Raw genomic sequence first — 18,058 nt, forward strand, 5'->3', positions numbered from 1 at the left:
ATTTTTTAAAAACTCTAAAATAACAGGTGACTGCATCTCTTTCCCTTCTTTTTTCCCTTCCCTCCTCCCTCCCCCAAGTTTACTATGTCTTTTGATTGCATCCTTTTCTCTGTGCTCAATGTAATCTCATCTTGTTCTCTTCATCATGGTCTTTAGAGCATATGCTATTTTCGACACACACACACACACACACACACACACACACACACACACACACACACCACATAGTCTAGATATGTATTTGGCTATATCCCCTAGTTGTACAAGTGCATTTTATGATGGTCACATAAAGAAATCACCTGAGGACTCATTTCTCAGAACATGTCCCTGTCACTAAGCAACACATAATGCATTTGTGTGTGTGTGTGTATGTGAGTGTGTGACTTGCTAGGCTGGCATTTGGTGCACTGCAGTGTTTTGCTTTCTCTCTTCTAGTGAGATCAACTCCTATCCATCTTGGGCCCCTCAAATGCTGTTTACTTAGGAAATGATTTTGTTTTCCATTGGAATGCAATTGGGAAAAAGGCAGAGTATTTTTAAAATATTTTTTTAGTTGTATATGGACACAATATATTTATTTTTATGTGGTGCTAAAGATCAAACCCAGGGGCCTCACACATGCAAGACAAGCGCTCTGCCACTAAGCCACAACCCCAGCCCAAGGCAGAGTCTTACTGAGCTCTGTGTTTGGGCACAAGTTAAGCACTTCTTGGTAACTTACATTTTAGTATCTTACATGTTTTGATAGACAAACTCTGATATCTTGCAACTGTGGCTTTATTATTTGTTAAGATACCTGCCTCAACTTTGGGTAGTTTCTTAGGTCAAGATCCTCCAGTTGCAAATCCTCAGATAAGAATTTGAGGATAAGCAGTTTATGAGGGAGGTTTTCCCAGGAAATACCAGTAAGGTCACCAGAAGGCTGCAAACAGGAGGGTAAAGGCAGCCAGTAAAAGATGGAGCAGGATGATGGAGAAGGTCCCTGTGGCATCACGTGGGCCCAACCCACTAGGGAATCTCAGAAGGCAGTGAAGAGTATGTGCTTCAGAGTCACTCCACCAGAGGGAGATGGTGGCTGGACTGTCTTGTTATAGGTTGAACCAGGACCCAGAAAAAGACATGTTCAAGTCCCACCCCCCAGAACTTCAAAATATGACCCTATTTGGAAATAGGATCATGGCAGATATAATTAGCAGAGATGAGATCATATTGGAGTAGGATGGACCCTTAACCAAAATGACTGGTAGACTTCTATCAAAAGAGTGCCATGTGAAGCAACAGAGACTCACGGAGAAAAAAATGAGATGGCATAGGAAGACGACCCAGAGATTAGAGTTATACCTCCACCAGCCAGGCAATGACTGGGACCATCAGAAGCTGCTAGGAAAAGGGAAGGAAGTATCCTCCTCTATAGACTCCGGAGGGGGCACATCCCTGCTAATGCCTGATGTGGACTTCTGACCTCCGGAACTGCAAGGGAAAATGTTTCTGTTGCTGTAAGCAGTTGGTGGTACTTTCCTACGTAGCCCTGGAAGCTAGTATGATACTTATATATCAGTCCTTTATCCACTATGAGGGACACCTCCAGAAGCCACAATCTCCCTGCACCCCTCCTTGGCCTTTGCAAAGTCATGACTCTATGGCCAGGGAAAAATGATCCCAGGCAGAGAAATAGTAAGCAAACTTCTAGAAGTATGTGCCCAGGTTTAGAACAAGTTGCTGTCAAATTCATAGCACCAGTTCACTTGTATCCATATTATAAAACTGCAACTCACCTGGAAAAAGTATGTTGCTGAAAGTTTATCTGGAAAGAAACTGGTTAAATTAGCAAAGCGATTCTTTTATTTTATTTTATTTTTGGGTACCTGGGATTGAACCCAGGGGCACTCAACCATTGAGCCACATCCCCAGCCCTATTTTGTATTTTATTTAGAGACAGGGTCTCATTGAGTTGCTTAGCACCTCGATGTTGCTTAGGCTGGCTTTGAACTTGGGATCTTCCTGCCTCAGTCTCCCGGGTCGCTGGGGTGAAGCAATTCTTAACAGAGGAAGGGAACTAGACTTCCTAGATGGATAAAAGTCAACTTGTGATCCCCAGATCTATTTTCCACCTCTCAGAGAACAGCTCATTACCTGAACTGCAAAACAGTACAAATAGCCAAGCAGAAGCTGTCATTGGTGAGGAATAAAATGACAGGTAATACTAGAAGGTAAAAGGGAAATTGTCCAACTGTCTTGAAGCTACGGGGATAAAAATGATAGTATCCAATATTTCCTATGCCATTGACATACCAGTCACCATGTTGAGAGTTTTGTATGAACTTGTATCATTTTGTAAGAACCCAACCAGACAAGTGTCCCATTGATGATTCAAAGAGGGAAAGTCACTTTCTCAAAGGCTCACAGCTGCTATTACACAGTAACAAAGTCAGAGCTCTGTCTTCTTACAGGGTAGAAATCAGGTCATGGGAGAGGGACCAAGGAACTGTCTAATAGACCAGATGTTCTGTGTGCCAACCAGGGCTCTTCCTGTTATCCAGGCTTTCTTTTCAGCAGGGGGGCCAGGGGCAGGGTAGTGGGGAACAGAAGGCCCTTGGCTGGCTACTTCTAGAGCTCTCTAGTTTATGGAATTTTTATTTGTTTTGAAATGGATTTTAATAAATGTTGCCCAAGCTGGCCTTGAACTCCTAGACCCAAGTAATCCTCTGCCTCAGGGTCCCAAGTAGATGGTACGACAGGCACGTATGTACCACTGTACCCAGCTGATAATGAGGATCAGCCGCTTTTTCTTTTATCCTGCTTCCCCCACTCTACCTGACCCCCGTGCTGGGGATTGAACCGCAAGCTAGGCAAGCACTGTACTGCTAGATATAGCCCAACCCCCAGACCCCAGTTTGTAGGATTTTTAAAGTAGTATTTTATGATTATGTTAAAAACAGGCACTTCAAGCCTAGCTAATCTCTCTCAGCTGGGCCAGCAGATATTTTTTGCTGATCTCATTCACTTTAGATCTTGTGCATTGTTTTACGTCAAAAGGTTCTCCATTTTTTCTATTACACATCCAAAGACCAACAAATCCTTTCATCTTTCAGAATTTACAGAATGATTTAAAAAATCACACTCCTCCCAATTAGCCCAAAGGAAGCTGAGAACCATGAAGTTTTGGGTCTCAGGTGAATCTTTTATTACTTCAAATCGAGACAAACATATTTTCAAAGACAGTAGCACAAAGTCATTGTCACAAGCATGTTAATATATCTACTTTGCAAGAAAGAATATGCTACAAGTCATGCTATTCATATTTTCAATAGCATTTTGGCAAAAAATTAATGACATTTTCAATTGTGTCAAACATTTAATGAGTAGTACATTCTACTTTCTGCCTTTGGATAAATAAATTGTGTCTTTCAGTGTAGTGGTGGAAAAATAGATAATGCCAGGGCTGCTGCTCCTTAAAACCACCCACTGCTCCAATAACCATCAGCCCCTTTGACTGAACTTCTCCGCTATTTTCTGTAGTTCCAAATCCATTGCAGCCAAATTTTCAAGTTCTTTTTCCTGGAAAATAAAAAGTGGAAATATGAGGTTCCAGATCAATTGATGTTGCTATAGTTTGAGGGGGTATGAATTTTAGATATGCTACAAAGTACACAAGTCAACCTACATCAGTGATTCTCAAAGTGTGGTCCCCTGACCAGTAGCATCAGCATTCCCAGCATCTCCTAGGGACTTGTCAGAAACACAAATTTGGGGGTCCCACCCAAAACCTACTGAATCAGAAACTCTGAGGGTTAGAAATCCCTTACAATTCTGATGCACATTCAAGTTTGAGAAGCACCAACTAACATATTAATGGGAGTGGGGAAGCATTGTTTGGGTAGGTGTATCTTCAATCATATTACCTCTCCCAGGTGTCAACTTCTGATTGAAGTATGACATGAACCAAAAAGACATACCAAAGTAACTAATTTCTGTATCATCTGTTTTCCTGACCCTGGGAGATAGGAATGAGCAGTCAAATGATTAAAGGAAAGACACCAGAACAGTGTTTGTTAGCCTTGGCTAAACACTGGGATCACCTGATACCCAGGATCCATTAAACCGAACCCTGAGGGTGGATCCCAAATAGGATAAAGTTCAAAGCTCACCAGGTGATTCCATTGTGCAGACAGGGTTAAGAAACACCCCGCTAGAGAGAGGTGGGTAGGGATGATGTGAACTCAATCCCAGAAGTGGCCTCCACTTGGTTTCTAGGGCTATGTTCCCATGGTGACAAATTCTCCCCAGTTTCTCCCCCATTCATATTAGTGTTGAACATATTAACCTTGGCCATCGTAAGTAAACTTTAAACAAAAATCACCACCCTGTACCTCTTCCTCTGTCAGAACTCTCTGGTCGACCGTCCCCTTGTCATTTTCCGACTCCTGGTGCGGGCCCATCTGTTCCTCAGAGTCATAGAAGTCGGGAAACTCAGCAGACTTCTTCCTGTAGTGAAGGAGCTGGTCCAGCTCGGCCACTCTGTCATACTGCCTTTTCAGGTCCAGTTTGGGGGCCCTAGCGTAGCTTCTCTTCTCATATCCCCAATTCACATCATCTGCAAAGGGCTTTTTCTCCCACCAGTCATAGCTGTATTCTGGGAAGAAATTCTTCTCACTCAAGGTCAGCCCATTTTCCTCTTCCCCTTCCGGAAAACTGTCATCTGCGTTGTCTTGTCTCTCAAAACGGCTGCTCTTCCACTGGAGAGGGTCGTAGTAGGGGTTGAACAGCACCCCTAGTCTCTTCCTCTTCTCAGTGGTGTGATGGGAGGCGTATTGTTTGTCTTGTAGACTCGCTTCCTCCCTGTCCTCTCTAAGGTCCCTGGGGTCCTCCTGCTGTGGCCACTTCCCTTGGGGTCCTTCCTCATCATAGTTGAGGTAAGTTCTGTCCTGCTCCTGCCACTCACCTTGCGGGTGCCTCTTGGCCTTATCCCTCTGGCTTTCTGGAACATGGTGATAGGCTTCTCCCAAGAACCTTTTCTCTTCTCTGGTGTCAGGAGTCAGATAGGCCCCTGGTTCCCCTCCTTGGCTTCTGGGATGGTGTCCCGTTCCCCTCTCGCGGCCCCTCTCTTCCTCACTTTCCTGACGATATCTGTGTGCCATGGGGACAAGCTCTGAGCTGGGGGGGTTTCTCTTGTCCTCCTCCTCCTCCTCCTCCTGGATCTCAGCACTATGAGGCTTTGAAGCTCTGTATTCCTCACTTCCTCTTCCCGCATAGTGCCCCCCACCCAGGTCCTCGGGAGACTGGACGCCTGGATAATTCCTCACTTCTCCCCCATATTCGGGTTCCTCCTCTGAAGTCCTGTAGTGGGTGGAATGGTGGTCCTTCTTCTCCCCAACCTTTGCCTCCTCAGGTTCTTGGAGGGTGTGTCCTCTTTCCTCAGAGGGAGGATTCCCTTCCTGAGAGGATCTGTCGGGCCTGCTCCTCCCGTGGTGGTGTCTGGGCCTTGTGCGTCGTTTGGTTACCTCAGAGGTGGTGTCTTCCTCGCTCTCCTCAGATTCCTCCCTGCTCTGGGGTTGACTTTCAGACTCCTGAGGGTGTTTCTCCTGGCTCCCCACCTCCTCTCCACTCTCCTGGCTGCTCTTCTCCTTGCTGTGTGTCTTCTCCTCAGACTGCCCAACAGGGAGTGCATCTGATTTGGCCACTGATTCCTCTTTGTTCTTGGCTGCAGCCTGGTTTCTTTTGTTTAGAAAAGCATTCTGTGTCTCTTCTGGCTCTTCAAGGGGTTTCCCTTCCCTGGCCTCTTCCCCACGCTCCCCTTTCTGATAGTTCTCTCCCTCTTCCTCCTCTCCATCCTCTCCCTGGCTCTTCTCAGAATGGTGTGCCTTTGCTTCTTTGGGTCCTTGGCTGTTGGAAGGGTGGGGGCTCCTTTGGGGATCCTCTGCTCCCTCTCTGCTGGGCCTGCCTCCCTCTGCCCACTTCTCTGGGTTTGCTCTTGTAGGACCTTGAGGTCTCCTGGTCTCTTCCCCCAGGTCTCCTGCTTCCTCCCCACTGGAGGGCTTGTGGGCTTCCAAGGTGCCAACTGGGTCTCTTAACAATCTTACTTCAAACTTTGTGTTTTCATTTTCACTTTTCTCTTCATCTTGGACCTCTTTTCCACCTACCATGAAAATGTCAGAGTAAAGATCATTTCAGTCATGCTTGTGATTCAACAAGTACCAGCCTCAGTAATCACCTCAAATCTTGAGGCCCTTAAAAATTATTTAGATAATTCTTTAAAAAAATTTTTTAGTTGTAAGATGGACATAATGTCTTTTTAAATTTTTATTTATTTTTATGTGGTGATGAGGATTGAACCCAGTACCTCACACATGCCAGGCAAGCATTCTACCAATGAGCCACAACCCTGTAAGGGTGGCCTTAGGCCTGAACCTAAGCAACTCCATTTTAAAACTCCAGTTTGAAACCTGCAGTCTCCCCAGGCACAACTACGGAGCCCTCCAGTATGGCCCTCAAGCACAAACAAGTCACTTCTCCTCACCCTGAGAAGCTCAGAGTCTGTCATGTTATTCTTACCCAAATAAGGGGAAAAGGCTAGAAAATCAGGGTGAGGACCACTAGACCAGATGCTTTAACCCCAGGGAAAATGACATACTGAGAAATCTGATGGCAGCTGATAGGGTTTGAAAGGATGGTCAGAAGCCCTCAAATTTAGTATAAATTATGGAGCAAATGAACAGACATTCAGGCAGCCGACACTGATGCCCTCACGCTGAGAGCCTGATGAGGACCTGGACTGACATCCCAACTCTTCTCATCACCTGCCTGATCCTCTGCATCTTCCTCACCGCTCTCAAACGCTACAGCCACATCTTGACCCTGATGAGAACTGCGACTTCTCCCTACGACCCTCTCCTCAGCCAACCATCAGCTCCATCTCAGGAGAAGCCTGCCTTGGTTCCTGACCTGATCACCGCAGTCTGAGTGAGTGTGCATCTGCTGGACTTAGAGCCTAGGGTTTGAGACTTTTGATCTGACACTTGAGCTTAGCCTGCAGAGGGAATGTCTGTCATGAGCCTGTCATGGTTAAGTGTGTTTGCAGTGCTTAGAATCAATCTATAATTATTTGCTGTGAATTGATTATGTCTACTGCAGTGTCTAGCATTAAGGATTGTCATTTTCTTTTTTTTTTAAGGATTGTCATTTTATTGATTAAGAACCTATAGAGTGAAATCGTATTGAGTGATTTGAGTGAATAAAGCATTGAAAAGGGCAGAAGCATGTGGACATTCTCCACCCCCCCCCGCCCCCACACCACCAACTGCATAAGTCATACCTTTTGCCATGGCGACAAACCCCATCCCTTAGATAATTTTTAAATGAATAAAAAACATACTACAGTTCCTCTTAAAATGCTATGGAAGTTCCTTAGCTACATTTGAATTTAATAATAAATTCTATATATTTTAAAGTTTTCATAATATCCAATTAGCTTTTATTATTGGAACTGTCAAGGATCAAATCAAAATCCAGATAGATTTATGAAATATTAGGGGGTAGAACTAGAAGGAATCTTAGAATTCTTCCAGTCCAACCTCCTCTTTTTGCAGATGTGGAGGACTCTGATCCTCAGAGTGGTAAAATTCAGAACCACTCTTTCTGTATTTCCTCAAAGTTGGGTGAAAAAGTTAGCATTGCATGAATGGTTCTAACTATACTTAAGCTAAATAAAGTTAGGCAGCCCAAATAGGCAATATCAAGATTAAAGGAGGATTTAAAACTTAATTGTTTATCAGACGACCTGATCATCCAATCAACTGTGTAGACAACCTGCAAGTAAATGGCAACTTAACTTAGTATAACTATGGACTGCATAATGACGTTTCAGCCAACAATGGACCAAATATACGATGATGGGCCCATAAGATCACTTTATCTACTGATGTCATAGCTATCTTATTTTGCATAAGGACATCCTATGTTTTCACCACAAGAAAATAGCCTAACAGTGCATTTTTTTAGAATGAATCCCATTGTTAAGCAATGCATGACTGTGGTTGGTGATAATAAGGGTATATTTTTTTTTCCCTGAGAAAATGGCACTGCAATGGAAAGGACGGTTTCTTCCTTCACTCAGGTCACATCTACTTCACACATGTTCTTAGATGTTGAGTATAATTTTTCAGAAAACTGAGTTGTTTTTTCTGTTTCACAAGTCAGCAGTAGATGGTTAATTGATATGTTGCTATTCTCTTCCATTGTTTCCAAATATCAACAGTTCTTTTATTGATCTTCCTTAACCAAGATGATCTGTACCTCCCATGAAAGGATATACGCAGTTAACATTGTCTTAGTGGTTAGCAGGGAGGACTTGAACTTCAACTTATCTCACAGATAGAAAGCCTGAAGCCAAGGCCTCTGGCATCAACATCTCCACTGTCCATCGTGGGAGTCACTTGCCCCTGTGGCTATGGAGCCCTTGAACTATGGAGCACTTGTCCAAACCAAGACATGCTGTATGTGTAAAGTGCACATCAGATTTCCATGACTTCATATGAAAAAAAAAAAAAAGAATGTGAAATATTTTTAAAAATCCGTACTGATTATATGTTGAAAATGATAATATTTTGAATGCATTAGAGAATATATTACAAATATATTTGATATATAAAATTATACATTAGATAAAACCTATTTGGATAAAATGAAATATATGATTGAAACTAATTTCATTTTTACTTCTTAAAACTATGGCTACCTGAAAATTAGAAGTTATATTTGTGGCTCATATTAATTTTCTACTGAAAGACACTTATGAGTCATTTTGAGCTGATATTTACAAAAGGAAAAAAATTGATCTGTTCTATTAAAAAAAAAAGTCCAAGAAATAGCAGACAGTCTGTACCTCTCTATTTAAAGCCAAGCCTGTCATGATAATAACATTCTCAAGTTTATGAGACAATAGGAATGTTCCTAACCTTCCGTATCCAGATACCTGAGGGCTGGCCTTTCCATCACTGGTCTCTTTGAACTTTAATAGTCCACGATGGTGTGTACAGCATTGGGGCAATGCAAGCAGGTGGGCACAGATAAACAGGGAGGTTTGGGGTGGTACTGAATATGTGTGTCCTCATCTCCCAATTCTTTTTGAAGTCCTAATTCCCAATGTGCTGGTATTAAGAAGTGGGGCCTTGGGAAGATACTTTACGTCATAAGGTTGGAGCCCTCATGATGGCATTGGTCCCCCAATTAGGGAGACATGAGAGATCATTTATCTCTTTTCCCCACACAGGGACACAATGAGAAGGTAGCTGTCTATAAACCAGGAAGTGGGCCCTCACTAGACATCTTGATCTTGGACACCAGAAATAACCATTTGTTGTTCAAGCTATCTAGCCTATGGTATTTGTTATAGCATCCTGAGCTGAGACAGGCAGATGCTGATGTCATTTTGAAGTCACCTGAAGGAGAGCTGATCTGAGATCAGACAGATCTCAGCCTCCAGGGGAAGGGGCCATGTGGCCTGCTGACAGGAACAGAAGTATTTTTATTTCTTCTCAGTTAAAAGTGTACTGCCTGTGGCAGCTTGTGCCTGAAGCTTAGCCACTTCCTCCTAAATTTAGCTCTAAGCCCCCGCAGGTGAGATTGGAAAAGGGCTGTGGTAATCAGCACACAGTCATTGTCAATCTGTAAAACCAAGGTGTAAAGCTCGCCCTTACTTTAAAGTTAAAAGGGGAAAATGCACCTTATACTTTTGCTGTGCTGCAACAATGACAAGATCAACCCTAGTCAAAAAGACTTGCTAAGAAATTGGTTTATGTATTCCCTAAAGTCTCCATAAAACAATGATTCTTCCCTTCTCCTCAAATGCTCATTTACTCAATGAGCATATGCTGACTCAGAGATGTGGAGAAGAGAGTGGGAGGAGATGGGCTTGGGGTGGAACAGAGATGGCATGCAGGAATCTTGCATCAAATTGGCCAAAGCTCTACCCGTCTTCTGGTTAGCTTAGAATATACTGCCAAGAGATAGAAGACTAGAATAGGACAGATGTTGCAAATTGGTGGCCCAGAAATGAGTTCTATTTGGCCTAAACAGCATTTTTAGTAAATTTGAATTCAGAGGTAATATTTAAATGCCAGGAGATGTGGCTTAAAGAGCAACCTTTAGCTGGGGGTGTAGCTCAGTGCTGGAGCACTTACTTGCCTAGCATGCAGCAGGCCCTGGCTTCCACCCCCAGCACGAGAAATAATTAATTAATTAATTAAAATTAAAATTGCAACTTCTTTTGAAAAGTTGCAAGATTTAAGCAGAGTCTGCTTAAATATATCCACAAAAGGATAAGAGTTGAGAAACATGGGCTGGGGATGTGGCTCCAGCGGTAGCGCACTCGCCTGGCATGCGTGCGGCCCGGGTTCGATTTTCAGCACCACATACAAACAAAGATGTTGTGTCCGCCGAAAACTAAAGAATAAATATTAAAATTCTCTCTCTCTCTCTCTTAAAAAAAAAAGAGTTGAGAAACATATGTTCCACTCGGAAGGGACATGTGATCTCAAATTTGTGATTCACTTCCTGTCCTGCCTTACTTCTTTATACTATCTGTTTGTCTGGCCCTGACTGGTTTTTGAGGCTGCAGCCCTGGAGAACTCTTAAACTTTTCCTGTCTTAGTATTCTGCCACTCTCCACATCTTCAAGGTTCTTATAGACATGAGTCATTTGGTTTTTACCATTTTCCCTGGTGCTCTCTCAATAGATACCAAAAGACCTCAGGGCACAATTAGTGACAGGCAGAAGCTGGAATTACTATGGTTACACCTGAGGGATAAGCATATGACTTTGGTAGGCAAGCAGAGCCTGACATCTAATAACTTTTCCTAAGCAATCATAATTACATCCTGACCTTACACGACAGACCCCTCACTTCTGTATGTATCCACTAAACAATGGGAAAGGGAGATAGCAAGATAGAATTGCACCAAGGAGCAGTCTTTACTCCCTGCTGAAGATCCACTCTGCTCTTACTTCCTGTAATGGCTGGAATGGAAAGTTGACATGAAATTCAAAGAAAGCTATGTGGGCTGGGAGTGATAGGAAAGCTTCCATTATTTGTGGAATCCCTGATGACTGAGGCTCCCCATACTTACTATGGTTATCCTGAAAACCCCAAAGGCAGATTGAGCTACCCAGGTTACTCTTTGGGCCAATTGCGAATACTTGTTTTTACCATTCTATGCATGAGAACTCATATGCAGCAATTGCAAGAGAATGTTGTCTTGCAATATTTTAAAGATTTTAAAGGCAGCAAACTACTGTTCCTAGCTCAACTAAAAACCTAAAAGCAGAGGCCACTTATTGATTCAGTCTGACTTCAAGCATAAAAAGGACTGCATAGTTTTGTAAAATTGATCTCATAATGTCAGTTCCCAATGAATGCTGCTTCTATCACTATTCAAATCTTGTTTCCCACAGAAGCTCTTTAGTGCAAAGAAAGCATCCCAGTCTTGACTCAGAAGGCCATTAGTCTGACTCATTAGGATGCTTTGCTTCTGCCCTATAAACCCTTCCAGTCTTCAGAACTGAAACTACTGTACCATTTGGCAGTACCTTCCACTCTAATAAGCTCTGCATTAAAATGTCTTAACTAATTTGTTATGTAAACAGGCCAGAAATCTTTGGATTGCCTTTCTAAGTTTCTAACTTCTCACCGTTGGAAAAGTAGAGGGCAAAGTGATTTTTAAATCTAGCTCTGCCCTTTTATCATCTAGCATCTCCCCAAACCCCTCCTCATCTAATCACGAAAGAAGTACTTCCCACAGCTCCTTCCACACAAATGAAGATGTGTTTTTAAAATATGAAACCAAGGAATTTAAGAACTGATAAACAGGGACTGGGGTTGTGGCTCAGTGGTAGAATGCTTGTCTCCCATGTGTGAGGCACTGGGTTTGATTCTCAGCACCACATATAAATTAATAAAATAAAGGTCCATTGACAACTAAAAAAAAAAAAGAACTGATAAACATCTCAAAGATCATCTTTGAGCTCATCTCCCTCATTTTACTTTGAAGAAATAAACATAGGGAGACAAAGGGTCTTCCCTTATGGTCACCCAGTTACCAAGTGGTAGAGCAGAGAATAGGAGTCATATCTCCGTATCCCCAGGTGCTAGTCTGGTCAATCAACACTATTTCTCCTCCTGCCTTAAGCCCTAGGCTCATCAGGTGAGGTGGAGGGAGCAGCAGTAAGAATCGCTGCAGAGATGCTGGTCTGCCTGCAGCGTGGTATACTTACTCTTCTTCAGAATTTGCCGGCACTCAGGGGTGATGGATGGAATGTTGGACTTTGATAGAGCATTGGAGAGGACTTCAATGATACATCGAGTCACCTAGAGTAGTGGGGGAGGACACAAAAGCAGGTTGGAAAAACTGGTGTCATTGGGATGATGACTCAACCCAGAGCCGCTGTCAGGTAGACTTGACTACTGATGCAGGATCCTTAATGCAGGGAAACAGATTCACAGTACCTAGATGAAGCCCTTAAGTCCCTACACCAGAATGATGGAAGAAGTCACTGAATTGTGATTACCCCGAGAAGGGAAATAAACTCCTTTCCTGAACAGGTCAGAAGGAAAATGTTGTGATGACACAGTTATCCTCAGAGTTGCTAAACCTTCCCTAGAGGATGTAGGAGCTCAGTGCGGGAGGGGCATCCCTTGTCACCATTCTCTCATGGATGAAAACCTGGCTTTGTAAGACTGTGTTGGGTTTGGTATGCTAAAGAGCAGGAGAAGCTAGAATCAACTGACATCTGACTTACCATCTCTTCACTGTGGTTCCTGCTATCCACTGGCACAGAGCTGACAGCTTTGAAGGAGGAAAAAGAGTGGAAAAAAATTGGTTTGAGTTGATTTTTGGAAGCCATACACCCATACTCCCCAAGTCACCCCACATTACTTGGAGAGAAGGACAGAGTCAGAACTGAGCAGAGTGTAGACGGCTGGGGACAATTGCTGCAGTGGCCACAATTGCCCCAACTGCAATTGCACACACATACACACAGGCCCACACATACATACATACGTGCACATGTACACATACACATACACACATAGTTGTTTTTCCTGAGCAATGCTTCAGACTTTTCAAAATGAATTCTATAAGGAATCTAGAATATATCAAATCCAGAACAAAAATAAGAGGAGCTTCTTGGGTTTTGGTAATGTTTCATTTCTTGATCTGGATGCTGGTGACACAGTTGTCCTAACTTTGCAAAAAGTTTATTAAGATGTATACTCACGATTCCTGCAGTTTTCTATATATTTCAGTTAAAAATTTTATAACTAAAAATATAGTCTAAGATATACCCTCCTCAATACCCTATGGGTACAAATCTGTGGTTCTCTCTTCCTATGCTTGTTCCCAATAAAATATCCTCCCTCAAACTAACTTTACAAAAACATTATCATTAGGTAATAATTCCCACATGTGCTTTTTTTTTTTTTTAAACCCAAGGTCTTTTTCTGAACAAGTTTGCTTATGCATCCCTATCAATGTTGTGTTTCCCTTTCTTTCTATTATCTATAAGCATGTCAAGAATGTGGGAAGTATCAAGTTCTCCCAGTACAGGATGGAGCTCATAATATCATATGCAAATTGATGTTTAACAATAGGTTTATGAGAATATTTTAAAAGAAGAAAATTTTAATTTTATGTATATCAAATTTCACAAGAGTTTGACTGCTTTAAAAACTCGTAGGAAGTGCTTCAGGTAATTTAAATTTTCCAGTGCCATTTTTTCTCTCTCAATGCTGCTTTGATTCTTTTATCTTTCACTTTTATCTTTAACTTGCCTGCGCCCTTTCCATTGGAGAAGCTCAATGCTTTTATTACATGTAGGTCCATCTCTACAGTTCTTCTGGCACTCCTGGTATTATGATGAAAGACACAGTACAGAAATTTATTCTAGGTCTCTGAAACTAAAGAAGAACTAGCTGGAGCAAAACCCTCAGACACCAAACATGGGAGCTACTCATATGTAGTTTATTTGTGACCAGTAACTAGATCTTTCCTTCCAAAATGCTTTGTTCCCCAAGCCTCTTTAAACATCAACCCATCCTCATCAAATCAATTACATATCATTGGGTTCAGCCTAGAAATAAAACACCTATTTCATTTGCTTACTTTACTGAGTTTCTCTTTACAAAACAGGGCCTGGGGTCTATGCAAAGTGTTTCAAGAGGCCCCAAATTTCCCAGATTATTAGAATTATTTAAAAATGTTTGAGAAGTGCCTAACAAGCTATGAAGACCCTGATTTATTCCTGCAATACAGGTCACACCAGATCTCAATGACCAACCTTTAGTACCCAGGATCCAATATTCTGGGCTATTCTTTTATAGACCAAATGGTTGTTATTTGGTATACTTACTTACTCTGGTACTTTCTCTTTTCATTGAAAGCTATAAAACCCTCTGGAAAGAACTAACTGAAAGAATTACTCTCCTAATACACTAGAAGTTGCCTTTTTAAAAATTCAGCTTTAGTAAACCTTCTCTGGTAACACAGCTTCAGGCTAATACTTCTGTCTTCTGTAAAATAGATGCTTTTATTAACTACTGACATTACCAAAGTATTAACAGTTATCAGATGGAGGGGGATATGTTTCTTCAATATTCTAGACAATTGGGGTTTGCATATGACATTACAGAACAGCCCTGTTTCCCTAATTGAGGCTCTTCATACTCTTTATTTTATTTTTTAAATATATTTAAGTTCTAATTAGATATATATGACAGTAGAATGCACTGTACACCTCATACATAATGGGGTATAATTTCTCATTCTTCTGGTTGTACATGATGTAGAATTGCACCAGTCATGTAATCATATATGCACAAAGGGTATTAATGTCTTCAGACTCTTTTTGATGGAAAGGAGCTAGACTCCACAAAGGGTATTAATGTCTTCAGACTCTTTTTGATGGAAAGGAGCTAGACTCCATTTGTAAGTACATTATACATTTGGAGAGACGTATAAGTGTCAATGTATTTCTTCCAATAGAATCTGTGACAATGAAATTATAGCCAAAATGATGTAGTTAAACTTAGTTTTGTAGAAAATAAGATCCTAAGAGCACAAAAGATAAAACAATCTAATGCTCATGTTAAAAGTAATCAAATGGTTAAAAATTATACCAAATAATATAATATAATAAGTCTGAGAATAACTTCTAAAATGTTAATATTGCATAAGACTATTAAGGTTTGATTCCAGATTGAAAATATAACTGCAAAACAGATTAGGCAAGCTCTTCTGCTAATAAGCTACAAAGACTTCAAAGTTTACCTAAAATGAAAGTCAATCAAACTCTAGATGCCAGAAACCATCTTACCTAGATGGTGATCATGTGGCTACTTCACTTACATTAATTTTTAAAATGCACAAAAGTTACCATAGACAGTTGTGGAACTTCCTCTAGATGCTCTTAAGGGTAGAAAATGAACTAGATGGCTTTCTGAGGTTTCCCCTCAGCCCTGTGATTTTTCCAAATAACAAACTCCAATTGAAGGATATGATGTCTCATTGCCAGGAGTGTGGGAGGGGAATTGGGGAGTTGATTGCTGATGGGATTTGGGTTATTTTTTCAGGGTGATGAAAATGTTCTCAAAATTGATATTGGTAATGATCACATGGTCTGTAAATATACTATGAACCATTGAATTATACACTTTAAAAGAGTGGATTTTGTAATGTGTGAATTAGAGCTTAACAGACATTTAAAAATAATATTATGACTCCATTTTAGCTGCTATTAACATATGAACCTGATTACAATATTCTCTTATATGAAAGAAAAATCTGTATTTTATCATCATAGTTGATCCCACTTATTTAAGTCCCACAAATGTCACTTTTTTTTAGTCTATAACACAATAGATAGCATTTCTTTGGCCTCTTATGCAATTACTTTTTAAAAATATTTTGACCATAAAGAATTCTAAATTATTCATTTGGTTTCCTTTAATTAAATTGAGAACATTTATTAGCAATTTGCAAGCATGACAATGATTTTAGAAAATCCTGAATGCATGTAGTTTCCAATAAAATAAATTACCATTGGCTTTAATTTTGTCTCAACATTTTTTTTTGACACAGAAATTGCTGTCAATAAGAGTTTCATACTCATGGATATGGGTATAGCTATGAATATTCAATATCTCAATTCTAGACAGGAATATCAACCTCAGAAGAAAATAATTTCCGATAGGTCATCAAAACAGCTAAAGAAAACTCTATTTTAATTTGGTGGTGGTATACTTACTTCTCAATAGACTGATTATCCATTGAGACTTTACTTCAAAACACACACACACACACACACACACACACACACACACACACACAACTTTGAATCTTCCAAGATCATTTCTCTGAGGTTCAGAGTAGTTTGAAAGAGGAACCCACAATCTTCCACACATAAAGAAAAACTATCAAATATCTACTACTTAAAATTTTCATCTTCCCAACCTGACTAAAACAAAATATTTTTCCACTACTCCAGAGATACTTTTGTGATCATTTTATACTCTAGTTATTTTTCTGGAGTACAAAGGTCTAGTGCAGCTTCCATTCATAACTTAAAAATGGGATTAACTGAATGTGAAATCTCCTCTCTCTAGATATGAAAAAAACAAACTGCAGAAATATATTAAATGTGTACACACATATATGTGAACATACATATAAATATGTTAAGAAAAAGGTTTATCTTTTATGGATATGGAACTCAGTTTTACCTAATTGTTTACGAAGTAATAGTAATAATAATAAAATAAATTATTCAGGTGCCAACTAATATCATACTACATAATTTCCACCTCTCTGTAGTCACCTGGCTATAAAAAGTCAAAACAAATACAGAATCCAGACCTCAACAGCGACTTTCTAGACCAGCAGAGAGAGTGTGACAGCTTTAAAGTGAGCAAAAAATGTGGGGTTTCCTTGGAGGTGCGGCACGCTTTCTCCCTTTCTAGCTACCTGCAAGACCACACAGGACGAAACCGAGACTCTCCTGGCTGGGCTAGGGAATCCTCTGGCTTTTCCAAGTCAGAGGGGAGCACTGGCGGGGGTGGATAATCTAAGGGAAACAACCAGGAATGGGAAGAAATGAATAACCTCAAGTAAAGCGAGAAATCTTGCACTTAACCCTCCCCGATTCCCATTATTCGCCAGCCAGGACGCCTGGAGCTGCGGGGACAACGGGGCTGGCGCTGTCCGCGGTGCTGAAGGGCCCACCGCGCCCACTCACCGGCCAGCACCGCGGCTCCCAGGATGCTGAGAAGCACCGCCGGCTGCATGGCCCCACTTTCCAAACCTTCGCGGAAAGAGGATGCGGCTGGACCAGGGAGGCGAGGTGCGGAAGGAAGGCGAGATGGAGATGCCTCGGGAAACCAACTGTGCGTCCTGGTCCCCGCGGTGTGGCGCGTTTGGCGCAGGCCACGCTCTTTTAAAGGGCTGGCGGGGGCCGCAAGTCCTGGGAGGGGCGGGCAGCCAGAAGGCGGCACCCCCCTCGCTCGGCCCTGACGTCATCAAGCACCCCCCAGGGCGGTGGCGCAAGTAGGCGGAAATTTACGCCAGTCCAGGCTCCGAGGTCTGGAGCGGGGGTGGGGAGTAAGGCGGTGGAAGCAAAGGGGTGACGGAAGGTAGTGTAGATCTGCGACACCGGGAGAGGTAGGGGGTCTGGTTTAGATTGCTCCCGTCTCTCCCCCCACAACACACACACACACACACACACACACACACACACACACACACACACCTCCAAATCTAAAAACGTGTAGTTGAGGCTGTGTGCATGTGCGGGCAGTTCTGCTGAGAGTGTGTGCATGACTCGGTCTGTTTTGTGACTTCACTACCTAGCTGAGAGAAAGATTCCTGCTAAGGAGACAGTACTAGATGGTCGTTCAGGGAAAATGAAAAAGGAAGTGATGGTTTTAAAAATAGAAAGCACAGCTAGGGATTATGGGACCTGCTGTTCCTTCCAATGTGGGGTCTTTGAATGTATCTACCGTTTGTGACTTCT

The 18,058-nt window shown here is 41.8% G+C and overlaps 1 protein-coding gene across 1 annotated transcript; it reads right to left on the bottom strand.

Moving 5' to 3' along the window:
• Window positions 1-3,480: 3,480 nt before the first annotated feature.
• On the bottom strand, window positions 3,481-17,333 carry Chgb (chromogranin B). The gene is made up of 5 exons (XM_026385853.2): window positions 17,285-17,333; window positions 12,794-12,840; window positions 12,269-12,362; window positions 4,371-6,136; window positions 3,481-3,558 (listed from the first exon to the last, which is right to left on the bottom strand). Exons 1-5 carry the CDS (start codon window positions 17,331-17,333, stop codon window positions 3,481-3,483), a joined length of 2,034 nt encoding a protein of 677 aa, XP_026241638.2.
• Between the last annotated feature and the right edge of the window lie 725 nt (window positions 17,334-18,058).

Source organism: Urocitellus parryii, chromosome 6, assembly GCF_045843805.1.
Source record: "Urocitellus parryii isolate mUroPar1 chromosome 6, mUroPar1.hap1, whole genome shotgun sequence".
Classification (NCBI taxonomy): domain Eukaryota; kingdom Metazoa; phylum Chordata; class Mammalia; order Rodentia; family Sciuridae; genus Urocitellus; species Urocitellus parryii.

Bases quoted from the DNA above. Each gene is read 5' to 3' on its own strand.
- Chgb (XM_026385853.2), bottom strand. From the start codon at position 17,333: ATGCAGCCGGCGGTGCTTCTCAGCATCCTGGGAGCCGCGGTGCTGGCC. The intron at 12,841-17,284 runs GTGAGTGGGCGC...CCTCCTTCAAAG, and splicing joins GGGAGCCGCGGTGCTGGCCG to CTGTCAGCTCTGTGCCAGTG. The intron at 12,363-12,793 runs GTAAGTCAGATG...CCACTACTCTAG, and splicing joins GGAACCACAGTGAAGAGATG to GTGACTCGATGTATCATTGA.